Source organism: Notothenia rossii, assembly GCF_949606895.1.
Source record: "Notothenia rossii genome assembly, chromosome: 6".
NCBI classification, from domain to species: domain Eukaryota; kingdom Metazoa; phylum Chordata; class Actinopteri; order Perciformes; family Nototheniidae; genus Notothenia; species Notothenia rossii.
Genome location: NC_136909.1, coordinates 86,246,954 through 86,265,133, shown reverse-complemented (window position 1 = coordinate 86,265,133; position 18,180 = coordinate 86,246,954). Strand labels below are relative to the sequence as shown.

Here is an 18,180-nt window from a genome sequence, read left to right as displayed (position 1 = left end):
CTCTTCTGTTGTTTTTCTCACAGAATCAATGAAAAAGCAGTCGTTTTTTCAAAGCCTTGATTGGTTGGTTGTGTCTTTGTGGGTTTTGTGAGAGAAACAAACATTAAGGTACATTTAAATGTTACAGTTAAAGAAGATAAATTAATTCTCTTGCACTATTCTATCTGTTTTATTTGTTATATGTCCTATATATATTTATGTGGCTTTGTTGGAGGTTTTTCATTGCCATATCTACACTGTAGCTAATGTGACAATTAAGCCTTGAATCTTGAATAAATTGTAAGAAAAGGAACAAAAAAAGTACAGTATGATATGACAAAATATTCCTAACATTTAATTATAATAACAAATGTTCGGCCCGCGGGATAATTTCTAATTACTATTAGATCTGGCCCGCCGGTATATTGCACGCACACCTTCACTCCATCCTGAGGGTCTCCTCAGCTCAGAGCCTGAGCCCAAACATTGATGACCTTGCACCAGTGGCGAGCCGTCAGGGCCCTCTAGGCCCTCTGTGAGAGCCCAAGATATTCTACAAAATAATATTTAAAAACATTAAAAAAAAAAAAAAAATGTTTTTAAATATTTTTTTTAATATTTTTTTTTAGTTATATTTTTCATTAGTTTTACCAAAATAACTTGATTTAATTGTATTTAAAATAACGTATCCAAAGAAATAAATCCTTCGAATCTGCCCATTCAGTTTCTGTTGGAATGTGAAGGGTTAAATGAAAGAAGCTCGTCTCTGCGAGTTACTGTGAAGAGAGGAGCTGTTGGACGTCCAGGCGGTCCAGCTATGAATTCACAGAGGGCCAGCTACAGTAACTGAACGAGAGAGTAATGTCAAATGACAGTACAATTGACCAATCATATGTTCCCTCTAAATGGGTGGGTGTTATTATCGCGGACTTTATGACAAGTTCCGCCCGCTGTGAAACTGTTCTTGTTTCCATAGCAACAACAACTTCCTGTCAACAGCGTTAACTCGCCTTCAAAATAAAAGCATGCCAAATTACACTTAAGACATACAACCGCAACGAAAGTAACAAACACAATGCAACATCCTTTTCAATTTCAAAGAACACAAATAGGGTTATTTACAGGTGTTGTTTTGTGTGGTAGAGGGTCGCTTTCATTGATGCGTTTTGCACCCTGGGCCGTTGTTTTGATATTCCGCTGAAGTATACGCCGTGACGTAATAACTGGAGGGAAGGGGTGGGGGACAGAGGGCCGCCTAGGTATAGGCTCACCACTGCCTTGCACCCAAGATGAGATGCCAGAGCAGCACACTGAGTTTAATGGATGTTTCCTTCTGCACTTTCTCTCTCACGACAACAGGGCATGTTTGGTTTCTCTTTGAGGGAAATAGTTTTGTTGAAGCTGTTGTTGGCCTGTGGGAAAATGTAATCATAAGAAATGACTCTGGAAAAGCTGCAGATAGAGCCATAAGAAATTAATGCAGCTGATTATTTAATGTTTAATGTTGTTTTTATAGGCAATCATTGAAGCTTTGTTAGTTCCAGGTTTAATATGTGCAATAAGTTCATTTCAATAAGTTCTGCAATAAACATTGAACCAGTCCGGCCCTCCACTAGTACCCATTTTTTTATGTTGGCCCACTGTGTATTTGAGTTTGACACCCCTGTCTCACAGGACGTGTATTTTGCGTATTTTTTTTCGTTCATATTTTGAATGCATGCTTCTTAGTTTATTTGATTTGTTTGTTCCACACATGGCAGTTATTTAAAAACAAAACATGTTCACTTAAACTGGTTGTTTGCAATCAAGAGTCCACTTCATACTGTCTAATTACGCTTTCTTTATACATTTTCTTAAGCATAAAATTGTTAATATTAAGCTGTCTCTGGCTCTTTTCTTGCTGTAACAAATGTCCCTTCTGTGTGGGACGAATAAAGGTTATTTGATTCTGGTTCTGATTCTGAGAACAAGACATAGTGTGCATTCATGTAGGAGCAGATCAGAAATATAAATTAAATCGCCCACCCATCATCCGTCCCCATTCTCTGGCTCGTCTCCTCCCTCCTTTCTCCCCAGAGAACGCCTCACATAGGGTCATACAGCAGTCCTCCATTGATGTTAGCACGTATGTAGCCACTGCAGGCTAGCTCCACCCACCCTCACTGGAAGACACTTCAAGAGGAATCCTCGATGAGTCTGTTTTTAGCTCGTACTGTCTTCTCTTTCTTCTTTGTTGTTCCTCTTCTCTTGTCCTCCGTTCCTCTGCTCCCTTGAGGTGTTACCAACAACTGACCCTTTACATGTGAGAGGGAGAGAAAGAGAAAATATAACTGCAACACCAGCCGTAAAATATGGTCTTTCAGCTGCCAGTATCTCAGCCTGTATTCCTCACTCTGTCTTCTTATTCTCTTTTCTCTTTCTGTGTTGTTGTTGGTACGATTTGCTTCATGCCAAGGACCAAGACTGTGGCTTCGAAGTGTCCCATTTAGGTGATCAGTTTTTGCTTCTCCTCCACCAATGGGATATCCTTCAAGTTGTCTGTTGGGAAAATCCTGAATGTCCTCTTCCAATCTGAGAGTAACTTGATATCAAAGGTATCCCAACTGTAGCTGTGAACATGACAGGATGTGTGATTACCTAGAAGAGCATCAGGACTGTTTGAGGCATATGATAGCTATGTGATTAACATGATGATTCAGCCTCTATGGAGAGATACATATGACAAGCATGATCATTTCTGACGTGGAGCTAATCTGAAGTAAACATTGAATACTGCTTTCTATTCCTCCATCTTGTGACTGTGTAACTCCCTCTCTTGGATATCAGCATGTGAAGGACACTGTTCAGGAACTACTTGATGCTCTGTATGTGATGACTCCTTCCATTCTGGAGAGGATCACAGATACATGGATCCTGAGACTCAAGCTGAAACCAGTGATATTTAACATTTTGGAGATTTTGAGAAAAAGTCAGAATTCTTTGATTCTTCGAAAAAAAAGTTAGGATTTTGAAAAGAGGCAGGATTTTTTGAAAAATTCAGGATTTTGAGAAAAAAAAGTCAGGATTTGAAAAAAGTAAAAATTGTTTAGAAAAAATCAGAATTTTAACAAAAAATCTGAAATTTGAGAAAAAATCAGAATTTTTGAGAAAAAGTCAAATTGTTGAGAAAAGTCAACATTTTGAGAAAAAAATCGAAATTTTTGAGAAAAAGTCAAATTGTTGAGAAAAAGTCCGAATTTTCAAAAAAAGTCAGATCTTTTAGTATTTTGTTCATGACAGGATGATAACAAGAAGAAGTGATATGTTTCTAACATTGGCCAGAATAACACCTGGTGTGAGAACCTCCCAACAGAAAACTGTGATATCTCTGTGAAGATTCCCTGAACTTATTACAGATACCTTATCGAGGGCATTCATCTATCAGTGAGTCGGCATTGGTTGACACTGAAGTCAAAGAGAACTTTAGGTTTTGGTCTTCAATGCATTCTGACATCAACAGATGAAATGGTTAGAGAACAAGACACACAGGTGGACTGATGAAGATCCAGCTGTATGTGTGGACGTTGTTTACTGAAAGAGGGAGCAAAGCAAGAAGGCATTGGCTCTTTGGTTGAGATTAAAAAGCAACAGGGTGAGGAGGAAAGTTGACATGCTCCATCTTCGAGGTTTTCAGGACTGTTTGGTTATCGTTTCCATACTTTCTATTGTGTAGTTCGAGCTGGAGGATGTGGCTTGGCTGAAAGACCTCTGGGCTATCAAACTGCAGATGGTTGACAGATAGATGGTGTTGGATATTACGATTGTGTTGTGCTGGTTGTTTGAGTACTGAAGTGTATCTATGACGTTCCTGTTGTATTTGTACCTTTGGGGCCTCCACTTATCATTCACAGCCCCATCAATAGAAAAACCCATTTTGCACAGAGCTGTCTGCTTTAAGTGCAACACGTTTGATTTGAAAAGTTGCATACTAGTGCTGCAATACAGTACCTTTACTCTGATGGATAAACACTGTAACTGCTTTGGAAATAGTAAAGAGACCAAGCACTTTTGTATAAGTTAAACTCTGCATGTATCTCCATCTCTCTCCACATGGTAGCCTTTGTGATGAGATTACAAGCTGCAGTAATATAAGAGGCCTCTAAGCTCAACACACTCCCATAGCACACAGCTTGCTGGGTTTAAAGCCCAGTCAAAGCCTCTGATAAATGATCATTTCTGTACGATTCTTGGCCTGAAAATGACCCGCAGCTGTTCGAGTACTTTGAGGTTATTATCAACAAAACTGAAGTGGACGATTGACACTGACACACTGCCTTGAAGAGGGGCATGACGAGGAGTTTAACAGCTTGACCGTTGACTGATTCAAAGTCACAGTGGCTTGACATGATGGACAAAGCAGGAGAGGAAGACGGTTAAATAGAGCGGGGAATGGATGGATAAAAAAAGGGGGGACTGAGGTCTTATTTCTGGCTCCGTTCTTCCGTTTCCATGTGTCACTTTTACCACGGCATCTCAAATAAAGAGTGACTCAATCAACGGTTAATGGATTTACCAGGCTTCTGGATTTGGTGCAGTGGAGTTACGGAGGAGGTGGGTTACATTCCCTTCTTCTTAGCCTCTCTTTCCCCGAGCTTAGATAGTGGGTCAATAGAGACGCAGTGTTCACAGCCGCCTTTCCCCTCCGCTAATCTGCCCATTCAGCCTCAGCGATAGAGAAATGGGAATATGTGCGAGAGACAGGGATATGAAGAGGGAAAACATACAAGTGCTGTAAGAAAAGTCTTTGTGAGTAAAAATAGAGCGTGAGAGAGAAAGAAGGGATTAAAAGGCTGAGGTTTCGATTATAGAGATTGGTTTAAGTTCTTAAAAATACTTGTTAAATAAGTGCAATAAGAACATGTCAACGCCCACTCACCAATAACACCAGATTTGCATATTGGTGCAGCGAGGCCTGTAGGAGATAAGTCCTTGTGGTTACGCTTTGATAAATCCACACTGAGAGGTATGGAGGAAATATAATCCCTCCCCTTCCTCTACATCCTTACTTTCTGTTCAAAATCTTTACAATCGCTCCATGCCTTTCAGCTTCTCTACGCAGTGTGAAAACCACTCGAAATCACGCATCAGCAAAAAATAAAATCTCTTCTAAACTTGCTGTGTGAACATGTTTAGCTGTATGTACAGATGTGGCATTAGCCGCGTTCACACCGCGTACTTTGCAGTGCTTAGTGCCCCGGCACTTAGGGACCCGGCACTTAGTACCCCAGGGCACTAAGTACCAATCGCGTTCACACCGGAGTACTTTTCCCTGAGGGAAGATTACGCAAATGAGCCGCTGACGTCACTTCTTCTTCTTCTGCTTTGGGTTTACTGGCAGGCCGCAAACCACTTCACGGCGTATACTGCCACCCGGAGTCCCCGGCCGGAAGTCCCCGGAGTTGGGGACTGGCTTCAGTAGAAGCTGCTGGGAGTCCCAGCAGCTTCTACTGAAGCCTTCCGAGTAAATCGCCAGAACGCCGACACCTCATCACTCCACCGCTCCCATGTTTTATTTTGTGTTGCCATAAGTTAGTCTCTCTGCGTTTCTGCGCTGAGCTAATGCTAATGCTAATGCTAATAATGCTAATACCACAAATACAATGGCGGCTTCACAAAACTTTTCAGAGTTTTACGGGCCGTGGTTTGCAATTCAGAACTAGGGCACTTTTTCCCCTCAGGAGAGTACCACCTCTCAGCAGGCACCAAAACTGGGGGTAAAAAAAATTATGCCGAAGTAACAACATGCTGATACCGGTTAGTAAAAACCATGAATTAAGACTTTGACAAGTCTGCAGACAGACGGCAGGCGAAACACCTTTTAAAACGCGTGTTTTCTAAATGGAGATTTGGCTAAGCTAACGCAGTAGCTCCGATCGTCCACACTCACAACAACGGCCTACAGACAGAAATAAACCAGCGACTGTATTCTCCATGACACAGACACTCTGTGGTTTGGACTTGTTTAACTTGTGTCTAGTTTCTGAACAGATATGAAGAGCTGTGAGCTCTGAGGGCTAAGAGCTAACGGCTGTGTTGTTTTTCTGGGTCGCTCATTGAAGATGACGTCACGGCTCCGCCTACACTGCGTTACTATAGATACTACCCCAGTTCCTAAACTGTAATGTGAGCGCAGCATTAAAGTGAGCCGGGCCTAATAAGGCCTAATCAAACCGAGCGAGGCCGAGCGAAGCCTGCAGTGTAAATGCGCCTGAAGTACTCTTTTTGGTGTGAACGCAACACAAGGGGTACTAACGGAACTAAAGGGGAAAAGTACTCCGGTGTGAACGCGGCTCTTGATGCTTCTATGGTGGTGCAGGTACTTTTATCCGGACACCTTCACTTCAATGATGTAATATCTAGACTTTCTGATGGACATGATGTCAGTATCAGCCCGGGCTAATTCCCAACTCCCGACTTCAATTTAAAACCATCTATGTCGGTATTAGAAAGCCTCGTGACTTAATATGAAAAGGGATGCATAGGGACAAGGAGCTCTCCATGTCCAATATAAGCCTACAACAAAGTCATGTGACCTAGCTGTAGTTTAAGCATAGCCTAGCATTAGCTTTTTACTTTTGCTGATTGCTTATAGGGATAACCGGGAATGTGCAAGTATACAGAAAGCAGCTAATAAAATGTCAACCATAATGTTTTGTGGCTATTTTCCAAAGTGTGGATGTAAAGGGTCTCTAGCGTCTGTTTTCTGTTCTTTTACTTCTGTCCGTCTCCTTTCTACTTCCTCTCTATCCTAACGAAACATGTTCAGCCTTTCTTACGTCTCTTCCCTCTTACTAAAGGTAGGAGTGTAATTTATTAACCCTAGACAGGAAATAGATTGTGGTCCTTTTCATTCAAAACAAAAAGGACTCTACTATGAACAAGAATATAATGTAGGACAACCTTTGTGTTAATTAAGTACAACTCTTCTGGCTTATTTCTTTCCTCTGTTCAAGTCTAATTGCTCTGCGAACAAAGGCAGCATGCGTATCTTCTGCTGCTTTAAAAAGCTCAGTTAACGAATGCAGAAGGTCAGAGACATCCTTACAGATTCAGTCGTAGCTATCTGGGGCTGTTGTCCTTGTGCAATTGTGTACATGTGTTGTTAAACATAATGAAATCAAAGCAGAAGAAAGAGAACTTGTAGTTATATGCTGAGTGTATCTCAAAAGGGCTTTGCTTTAGTGTGGTAGCTTTAGATTAAGAAACTGTTGGGGTCCCTTTCTTTCTGTGAAAAAGTAGTTCCCACCGATGGCAACTATCCCCAAGAATACTGCATTTATCAGATTCTGGCTTTTCTGGAATTTACATTTTTTTTCAGATTTGTAGACTTTTATTTCATTTTGTTTGCAAAATATTGGACTTTTCCCACAAAAAAAGACTTTTTCACATTTATTTTTAGATTTTTTTCAGAATTCTGGCTTTTTTCTCAGATTTCTCGACAGTTTTTTTGGAATATGGATTTTTTTTCCAGGATTTTGACTTTTACAGAATTCCAAAATTAATCTCAGAATCCTTTTTTTCGGTCTGAAGTTTGACTTTTTTCTCAATATTATAAAAAAATTCAGAGTTCTGACTATTTTCTGGCATTTCTTATGTTTTTTTTTAATTGTGTCTTTTGTGTGTGTGTGTGTGTGTGTGTGTGTGTGTGTGTGTGTGTGTGTGTGTGTGTCTGTCTGTCTGTCTGTCTGTCTGTCTGTCTGTCTGTCTGTCTGTCTGTCTGTCTGTCTGTCTGTCTGTCTGTCTGTCTGTCTGTCTGTCTGTCTGTCTGTCTGTCTGTCTGTCTGTCTGTCTGTCTGTCTGTCTGATGGTTGCACAACCTGTTCACTGAGGTCCTGTGGAAGTTACTTTATTTGTCTTTAATAACTGCTGACATGCGTTTACAGACAGATTTAATTGGATCTTACCTGAAATATTACTTCCTCCCCGATCCGTCAGAATCCTGTTTTTCTGTCTGAAGTTTGACCTTTTTTCTCAATATTATAACAATTTTCTGAGTTCTGACTATTTTCTGGCATTTCTTATGTTTTTTTTTTTAATTGTGTCTTTTTTCTTAGAATCTTTTCTTACATATTTCCTGAATGTTTCCTTTAATCTAACACAAATTCACTTTTAATCAGATCTCAACATTAATTTTCACATTTGCCCCCAGTCCTAATCCTCTTCCTTACGTATCAAATGTAATTCTCTTATGAGCCACTCTCTCAGACTCAGACTACTGGCCTGTAAACTATACTGTAGCACCGATTCCTTTTCTTTCCTCCTCCCTCCTCCCTCCTCCCTCCTCCCTCCTCCCCTCCTCCCCCCTCCCTCCCACTGACTCCCCACTGGGTGTCTGACTGGATATCTGCTTGACAGGAATCTCAGAAACTCAGCTCCATTGACCCAGAATGGATCTCCGATACTTTGATCCTCTCTCTGTCTTTGGAACCCGGCGACCCCCCACTGAGATGCTCTCTCCTGTCTGCTTGTTGACTTTTAGTCCAAATACTCCGTGGTATTTGCTCTCGGGCGACTCATGTATTTATTATGTGGACATGAAGGTTCCTTTATCGACTTGTTGTTTCGCCAAACTTGATCCTCATACATTCTTAAAGAATGTTCAAAGCAGCATTTTCAACGTTTTTTTTCATATCTTATTTTGGAGCAAAACTAAACAACAAACAGCAACACATGGTTTTTACTGACAATTGGATCAGGCATATTCAAACAAAGTTAAAGGAAGGTCAACTCTGATGAGGACAGTTGTATTAAAGATGTCATTTAAAATCATATAGCAAAATATATTATATTTTTTAAACTTTTCTAAGGAGTAACTTTTTGGTGATATCATTCCGCTTCTTGTTGTTGTCTCAAAATGAAGACATTTCAATCTAAATTCTGGTATTTTTTGTTCAGATTTATTGAAACAAACATAGAGAAAGGCTCTACCAAACAAGGCTCTCCCGACCTCTTCAATGTCCTATGAATGAAAGGCATCTTTGTGAGGATGAAACTTGAATCGTACATCAAAGCGTCCTGTTTTTGAAACCTGAAATCAGAGCCTCACAGACGCATAAATACATGAATATCAATCATATGTTTCTGTTTGACTGACTTTGATTTCCCTTCGCTTCAAGGAACACACACTGCTGTTATATTTTCTGTTTACTGTTATTGTGGATCCTGGCTTTATTGAGGTCGTACAGAAAGTCAGAAGCCAGTCTTTGATGTTTCGGCTGTGGGGAAGTCGCTGGGTTAGCTCCTCCCGGCACAGATGTGTTTCAGCTGCAGACCCACTTCCTATCTAGCTGTTCCTGTTCTTCGGAGTTCAGCCCCAATTAACGTATTACTCTATTTATTTAGATTTTGATTTTTATAGGGAGACGTGTGGTGCAGTGGGTTGTGTGTTGGTGTTGGGATCAGGGGGTCACAGGTTCAAACCCCCCTGCAGTCAGCATGTCGTTGTGTCCCTGAGACACTTCACCCCAAAGTGCTCCTGTGGGGATTGTCCACAGTATGTCTCTTTGGATAAAAGCGTCTAACAAGTGACATGTAATCAGAATTGTGATTAATCTTTTCAAATGTTCTATTTGTTTTATTTAAATGTTGACTTTTTTTTTACTTATGATTTGTAATGTCTCTTTAAGAATTGTAATTTTGTTTTTATTTTGACTTTTTCAGAAATGTGCCTTTTTTTATTGTGACATATTTTTTGACTATTTGCAATTTAAATGTTACATAAATCTTTAGTTAAAACTAGATCACTGCCCCAATTACCTTATTACGGCCCGTCCACACTATAGCTTCAAAAAAAGCTTGGAGCTGGGCGTGTCTGAGAGTTTAGGGATTTTATTCGAGCACCGCGACCAACAACCAATCACATGAATGTCCCGCCCCCGGCATTCAAAGCAAAAAACCCCGGGGATTTTATGCGAGCAATATATATATATATATATAAACTCCCCAAACAGAAAACCTACCAGTTTCACCCACTGTCTCTGCCACCTCCCTCCATGCCTGGTTCCTCCGGTTTGTATCCCGGTAAATAGTTCTGGTCGTAAAGAACCGGGTGATTTGCTACCGTAATTTCTCGTTTGGAATATGAGGAAATGAACTGCGGTCAGGCTCTCCCAGCACGCGGTTTGATTGGCTTGAGCTTGAAGTGTCAGATTTGCATAAATGGGATTTGATTGGCTGACGCTGGCTACTCCGGCGTCTCCGGCTTCAGAAGTTGAACATTGCTCAACTTTTGCAGCCTGAAACGCCAGGAAAGCTCCGCTCTGCTACCCACAATTCAGTTCGGCGAAAAGCGAGGCAACGCAAAGTGAATGGGGTGACGCGTTGGAAACCGTTTTTGAAGCTGTCGAAGCTGTAGTGTGGACGGGCCGTTACTCTATTAATTTAGATTATTTATCACAATTCTGATTCCTTTTTTCTACATTTATATTTTTTGGGGGGAATTTTGCCTTTTTTTACTCAGAATGTTGCCTTTTATAAGAATTTTGACTCTTTTGAGAATTCTGAAACGACATACACCTGAAAATGAGCAGAATAGGGCCCCTTTAAAGGAGTAAGAAGTTAAGGACAGAAGACGGGCTGTAGCCATGAATTAATAAATATTTGGTTTTAAGTCCAAAACAATCTCCCTCTGAATTTTGACTTTTTTAGAATTGTGATTTTCTTTAATGTTTTATTTCTTTTACATTTTTGGGATTTTTGATTTGACATAAATCCTTAGTTAAAACTACATAACTGCAGATATGTGTTCCTGTTCTGGGGAGTTCAGCCCCTCGATAGTGACCCAACATGTTTGACTTTTTTGAGAATTCTGACTTGCTTCATGATAATCAATGTGTTTCTGTGTGTCTGCATTTGAGTAGAAGCCAGTCTTTGGTATGTGTTCCTGTTCTGGGAGTTCAGCCCCTCGATAATGACCCCATTAGTCTTTCTGCTAACGATGCACCAACTCACCTGACAAAACAATCACATTATCGCCACGTCAGTAAATGAGCACTTGCACTCACCTGCAGCATCATTTGATTACTTTTGACCAATTTAATTTTATAAATGGAGATGTGTGTGCTCGCCCATGAAAATCAACACAATTATAACGGCAATTTGTCAAAGCACTTTGGACGGAGGAATATTCCGATGTCACATTAGAAGTTTTATGAAGGTTTTTCTTCATGAGAGCTGGTGGTGGTATCACAACGGGTGTTCTATCTTTTGCAGACGTGTGTGTGTGTGTGTGTGTGTGTGTGTGTGTGTGTGTGTGTGTGTGTGTGTGTGTGTGTGTGTGTGTGTGTGTGTGTGTGTGTGTGTGTGTGTGTGTGTGTGTGTGTGTGTGTGTGTGTGTGTGTGTGTGTGTGTGTGTGTGTGTGTGTGTGTGTGTGTGTGTGTGTGATTGCACTGAGGTCCTGTGGAAGTGACTTTATTTTTCTTTAATAACTGCTGACATGCGTTTACAGACAGATTTAATTGGATCTTACCTGAAACATTACATCCCTCCCCGATCCGTCAATTGTCTTTTTCGACTTCCCTTGCTTTAAATTATCTGCCAATCATTTCCTAAACGTTTCCCATTACTTTATGTATTTTCTGATTAAGAGGAATTTAATCACAAGTCCCTTTATCTTCTTTTGTGTATCTTTTAAACATAGTTTGGAGAATGTAATGGATATTTAAGCTTTTTAATTAGAGCAGAGAATTGGGTTGTGGGCTCTGGTTTCAGACAGAGGGTGATACATACTGATATACACCTGAACATAAACAGGAGAGGACTCTTTAAAGTAGAGACACTACATACTGATATACACCTGAACATCAGCAGGAGAGGACTCTTTAAAGCAGAGATACTACATACTGATATATACCTGAATATCAGCAGGAGAGGACTCTTTAAAGTAGAGACACTACATACTGATATACACCTGAACATCAGCAGGAGAGGACTCTTTAAAGTAGAGACACTACATACTGATATACACCTGAACATCAGCAGGAGAGTACTCTTTAAAGTAGAGACACTACATACTGATATACACCTGAACATCAGCAGGAGAGGACTCTTTAAAGTAGAGACACTACATACTGATATACACCTGAACATCAGCAGGAGAGGACTCTTTAAAGTAGAGACACTACATACTGATATATACCTGAACATCAGCAGGAGAGGACTTTTTAAAGTAGAGATACTACATACTGATATACACCTGAACATCAGCAGGAGAGGACTCTTTAAAGTAGAGACACTACATACTGATATACACCTGAACATCAGCAGGAGAGGACTCTTTAAAGTAGACACTACATACTGATATTCCCCTGAAAATCAGCAGGAGAGGACTCTTTAAAGTAGAGACACTACATACTGATATGCACCTGAACATCAGCAGGAGAGGACTCTTTAAAGTAGAGACACTACATACTGATATACACACCTGAACATCAGCAGGAGAGGACTCTTTAAAGTAGAGACACTACATACTGATATACACCTGAACATCAGCAGGAGAGGACTCTTTAAAGTAGAGACACTACATACTAATATACACCTGAACATCAGCAGGAGAGGACTCTTTAAAGTAGAGACACTACATACTGATATACACCTGAACATCAGCAGGAGAGGACTCTTTAAAGTAGAGACACTACATACTGATATACACCTGAACATCAGCAGGAGAGGACTCTTTAAAGTAGAGACACTACATACTGATATACACCTGAACATCAGCTGGAGAGGACTCTTTAAAGTAGAGACACTACCTACTGATATACACCTGAACATCAGCAGGAGAGGACTCTTTAAAGGAGTAAGAAGTTGCGGACAGTAGCCATGTATTTATAAATATTTAGGCACAGGGTTTGAAGTCCATAACAATCTTCCAGAAAACAGGACCTCTGTTCATCTTCAATAATATGCTAGAAAGTAAAGTTACCAGCTCCCAAATGGTGACTTGACTTCTAAAATATACAAGAGATCTGCAAACCTTACATCGTGACTAACACACAAACAACCATAGCAAGACAATACTATTCAAAACAAACCAAAGTACTATAGTGAAACAAACAACCATAATGAAACAACTTCCAACAGAGCAGGTGTTGCTAACCAATCAGAGAGCACATAACTGTTATCGGTTTGTTTGGCTTGCTGTGTCACAACATGGCAACAGAGAGTATGTGCACAGGTGCATGCAAACCTAACACACACATAAACCTGCAAGTTCCAACACAGACACACACTGTGTAATCCGCTTTCCTCTTTCCTCCCACTAATACATTCCAGAGAATCACTTGAGTGTGAAATGCCAAAAACATCCTGCATCCAATTCATATTGAGAGCGCAGCAGATACCCTCCACTATTTCCCTGTTTTGTTTATTTGGCTCCTGTACGATGGCAGATTGAGCTCTCTTCATAATGACCGTGCATTGTCAAACCCACGGTTGTCGGCAGGGAAAAAGACAGAACTAGCTGCACTAGCGAGGGCTGCCATGACTCGAAATCCACATTAACAACGGCAGCTAGTGCCAAGGTAACAAAATGCTCCGAGGCATCTGATGACTAGCTGCATCCGGCCTGCTCTCTGTAAGCTGTGCAGAGCGAGATATACAGAGGTGGGAAGTAGTGGAGTACAAATACTTTGTTACTGTACCCAAGTACATTTTTCTGGTATTACTCCACTACTTTTGACTTTGACTTCTTACATTTCTAATACAAATACCTGTACTTTCTACTTCTCTCATTTTCCAAACAGGCTGGTTCCTTTAGTCTGAATGTATGTTTGGAGGCGTGATCATTATTATTTAGAGTCATTGCGTGCCTATTGATTTGAACACGATCCGTGTATCCATCATTTCCTGGTCTTCTCTAAAGAAGAGGGACCAATGAAAACGTTGTCATGTTGCCGTTGTTCAGCATGGAAACATTCATTAGCTAACAATGACATTATTGTTCTATTAATATAAAGGGAGGTCAGGTACTCTTTAAAACAGCTGCTAGTTATGGGTACTTTTTACTGAAGTACATTTTGAAGCCCATACTTCTTTACTTTTACTTGAGTATTTTTAAACACAAGTATCTGTATTTCTACTTGAGTAAAGGATGTGTGTACTTTTGCCATCTCTATCGGAGAGATGAGTTTTTGTAGAGCAGTGGTTCTCAAAGTGGGGGGCGCGCCCCCCTTAAAAAAAAATAAAAATAAAAGGAAATCATATTTTGAAAAATTATTGATTCGAAAATAATATGAGACAGTACTATTACGTCTGGGTCTCTGTGTTTCATTAAAGCTCAGCTCTGTGTGTGTGTGGAACGAGCCATTTTGTGTGCGTGCGCGAGAGAGAGAGCGAGAGAGAGAGAGCGCACCGGTACCGGAGATCGTTGTTGTTAGCTTCTGGTGCTAGCGAGCTACGCTAACGGATATAAGGAGTTTTTTCAACAACAAGGTGGAGGAGAGTCCTCTCCTGTCAGACTGAGAGCCTCAGTGAGCAAAAGGATTCTCTCAGTGTTATCTCTGTGGGTCTCAAACGTTTTGGTCACCATTAATGTAAACAATTATTTCCGAGGCACACGTTGATCATTATAGTTATAAAAAAATAAGAGAATAAATTAAAAACAGGTATGAAATACTATATGACAGTAAAAAAAGGATAACGTTTAAAAGGGGAGTGATTTGTAAAATATCCATAAAGAAAAAGTAAATCTGTTTACAGTTCTGTTTCATATGGGTGTTGAGAGATGTATCCATAGATCTCTTCATTTTGCTCTCAAAGTGCACCAGATTGATGCTTTCAACTCCAATATTTAAAAATAAATCTTCCCGGGGGAGCTTGCCCCCGGACCCCCCTTTGTGAGGTCCACAAACCACCTATAAAAATAGCATTTTACCCCTGCTTACACCTATATGCCGTGAGTTGATTATCGAGCCTTCATTGTAACAGTCGTGGGTACATTGTGTATTTGCGTGGGGAGTGTTGCAGTAGAAAATCCCACTGTAGCGACCGGTACATTCATGGGAAACCCTAAATGTTTCAGCACCCTCTATGAAACGTCAAGCTACCCCACAGCACCCCCAAAAGAAATCTTTGGCGCCGCCACTGAGCCTGACTATTTGTGTTGGGGGGGCCCGACTTTTTTTTTTCTCCAAAGGGGGGGCCTGACAGAAAAAGTGTGAGAACCACTGTTGTAGAGGAATGATATCCTTCAGGATAGTGAGAGGCTGGAAGACGAAGAAAGAGACAGGATGGTGGGAGGTACTTCAGTTGTGGCTATAATGTTTTCTGCTAATGACAGACAATGGTGGCTGCAGAGACGTTGATAAAACGTTCCCCTGGATGTTGAGATAATGCCTTGATGTTCAACTGAATGTATCTTATTTCACATGTTTTCACTATTTACTTAACTATCTCAAAACACTTCTGCAGCACAGGCAGTATGAGAAAAATCCAGAACTTTTTGAACATTAAATTATGGAAACATGTCACATTAGAGGCTTACATTTTAAATCTTTTATTATGCATTCATATAAGAGGCTGTTATGATTCTATTTTAAGTATTATAAAACGTTTTACTTGTGTTTTGACAATTCTTACTTGTGTCTTGACTATTGTAGAAATGAACAGGGGACCCAGAAAAGAGCCTTGTGGGACTCCACATTTAAGCTTTTTTCAGTAATTTCAATTTTCCCAAATATTTTTTTCTCCATTTCAGACAACAATTTAGTGATGACATAGTGTAGGTGGGCATCAGCCATAATTAAGTTATATTGAGTGCAGTGGCTCGGCTTAAGCTGAACATGCCTCTACTAATAATATTATTTTTGAATGAGCAGCATGTTTTCACTTCTATCTCTCTTTTTCCTGGTTATGCTTCTAGGTGTTGCTATAGCCAGTGCGCTGGTGGACACGTCACAACAGCGCATGATGGACTTCAAGGAACGAGGCCTCGGTCTGAAGCACCGCAAACACTTTGTGCACCACCAAGGGACCTGTGTATGAACCTGAACAACATCATATGGATATCACTGGAGTTACTTTCATGGACTGAAGACAAAGGGACGATCGTGGATTGATCTTGGTTAGTAGTAGAAATTAATCCACTTTCCAAAGGCACCAAAACTGGGAAATATGGCACTTGTTGTTCTCTGGACGCTTTTCTTGTCCCTTGTGTGTTTGCCAGGAAAACAAGAAGTGGAAGCTGCAGATTGAAAATGTGTTTCTGCACCACAGCTTTGCTCGGACATTTTTACTATGAGGGCTGGCAGGCTTTTCCACTTCCATGCCATGTGGCTCTGCATCTCCAGGGCTCTACTTGTCTGTCATGCAGTCTGCCATATTGACAGATAAAAACACTTGTTTTGCACCATTTAACCAAACGTAATGGCTTGGAGCTCCTGCGAAGGATATTGAACTGAAGTTAACGGAGCTGAAATGAAGTCCTCCTGACTTACAAACCCACTAGGACTCAGGAGCAATGCTGGAAAAAAACAACATGGAGCTTATAGATCAATGCAACACACTGTAGTGGGGGGTGTTCTGTGGAAATGATTTGCTAAAGGGGGGACGTCTCCTCTGGGAATTTTAAAGATTACTACTGTTGAGATGTAGAATACCATTGATGCAACTGTTGAGATTTTTTCTTTCTAAAATCGAAGTAATTCTTAATTTTTTCCTGCAACATTTAAACATTTTTATATTTCCTCAGGTCCTCTGTAATGGAAAGGGGTCCATTTTCTGTAGCTTTTGGGCTACGGTGACAGACAGGTGCAAAGGCGTCACAAAACATTTCCATTTGGAGAAACACGTTGCTGTTTCAGAAACTATGCAAATATAAAAACACAAATGTGCCAACACACATGAAGAAACATCTTCACCAACTTGAGGAAACATGTGCAGCGTTTACTCAAAGCTGCAGAAACCGCTGCGAAAAGCTCAAAACACAACGGAGACCAGGGGACAATAAAAAGTGACGCACACAGCTGGTAGACCAGGGAACACTAAAAAGTGACGCACACAGCTGGTAGACCAGGGGACACTAAAGAGTGACGCACACAGCTGGGACGGAGCGCTTGGTGACGTTCAGGATTATAAAGCTGAATATCTGTCTCTGTTGCAGAGTTAGTCGTCTCATAACTGGAAGTGTTTGTCATTATATCTGAAATGACTAGGTTAGCTACGTTAGCCAGCTAGCTAGCTTAGAGCAGAGTCATGTGATCACATTGTTAAAATAAGCCCATAAAACATTTTAGGGAAGTTTCCAACAACAGAGACAGTTGTTCAGCTTTATAATCTTGAACATCACCAATTGCTCCGCCCCAGCTGTGTGCATCACTCTTTAATGTCCCCTGGTCTCCCAGCTGTGTGCATCACTCTTTAGTGTCCCCTGGTCTCCCAGCTGTGTGCGTCACTCTTTAGTGTCCCCTGGTCTCCCAGCTGTGTGCGCCACTCTTTAGTGTCCCCTGGTCTCCCAGCTGTGTGCATCACTCTTTAGTGTCCCCTGGTCTCCCAGCTGTGTGCGTCACTCTTTAGTGTCCCCTGGTCTCCCAGCTGTGTGCGTCACTCTTTAGTGTCCCCTGGTCTCCCAGCTGTGTGCGCCACTCTTTAGTGTCCCCTGCTCTCCCAGCTGTGTGCGTCACTCTTTAGTGTCCCCTACTCTCCGTTTTGTTTTGAGCTTCTTGCAGCGTTTTGTATTTGCAGCTTTTAGTAAACGCTGCGCATGTTTCCTCAAGTTGGTGTTTTTATATCTGCAATCGTTTTGGAGCTTCATCACGTTTCTCATAATGCAAATGTCTTAGATTGTTGTCGAGCGTTTGCACCTGTTTGCCTCCGTATTGGACCTCTGTATATGCACTATAAGTGAAATGCTTTACCAGTACATTAGGACCCTCTGTGGGATAATATTATGCAATCCAGATGTAATGTTCATAATGGGCTGCAATGTAACCTCAAGGTATCATCAAACACTTACTACTGATGGTATTCATACGTCTATTAATGCATAACATAATTACTGTGAAGATACATTAAACATCTTTTCTCATGACTCAGTTAATTTGACTTTTGATATGTGATATTTATTAATTATGCAAACATCACAGTTACACAATAATTTTATAATTGCACTACGGATGTCTATTACCCTGTTTTTTCTTGTAACCTTTTTCATTTTGAAATATTAT

The 18,180-nt window shown here is 40.7% G+C and overlaps 1 protein-coding gene across 1 annotated transcript in view; it reads left to right on the top strand.

Moving 5' to 3' along the window:
- Positions 1 to 17,006, top strand: part of atrnl1a (attractin-like 1a) — a 243,179-nt gene extending 226,173 nt beyond the window's left edge. The window contains exon 23 of the mRNA XM_079687044.1: positions 15,879 to 17,006. Within this exon, the coding sequence (XP_079543170.1) occupies positions 15,879 to 16,000 (122 nt within the window). The 3' untranslated portion in view covers positions 16,001 to 17,006. The remainder of the gene's footprint in view (positions 1 to 15,878) is intronic.
- The last annotated feature ends 1,174 nt before the right edge of the window (positions 17,007 to 18,180 follow it).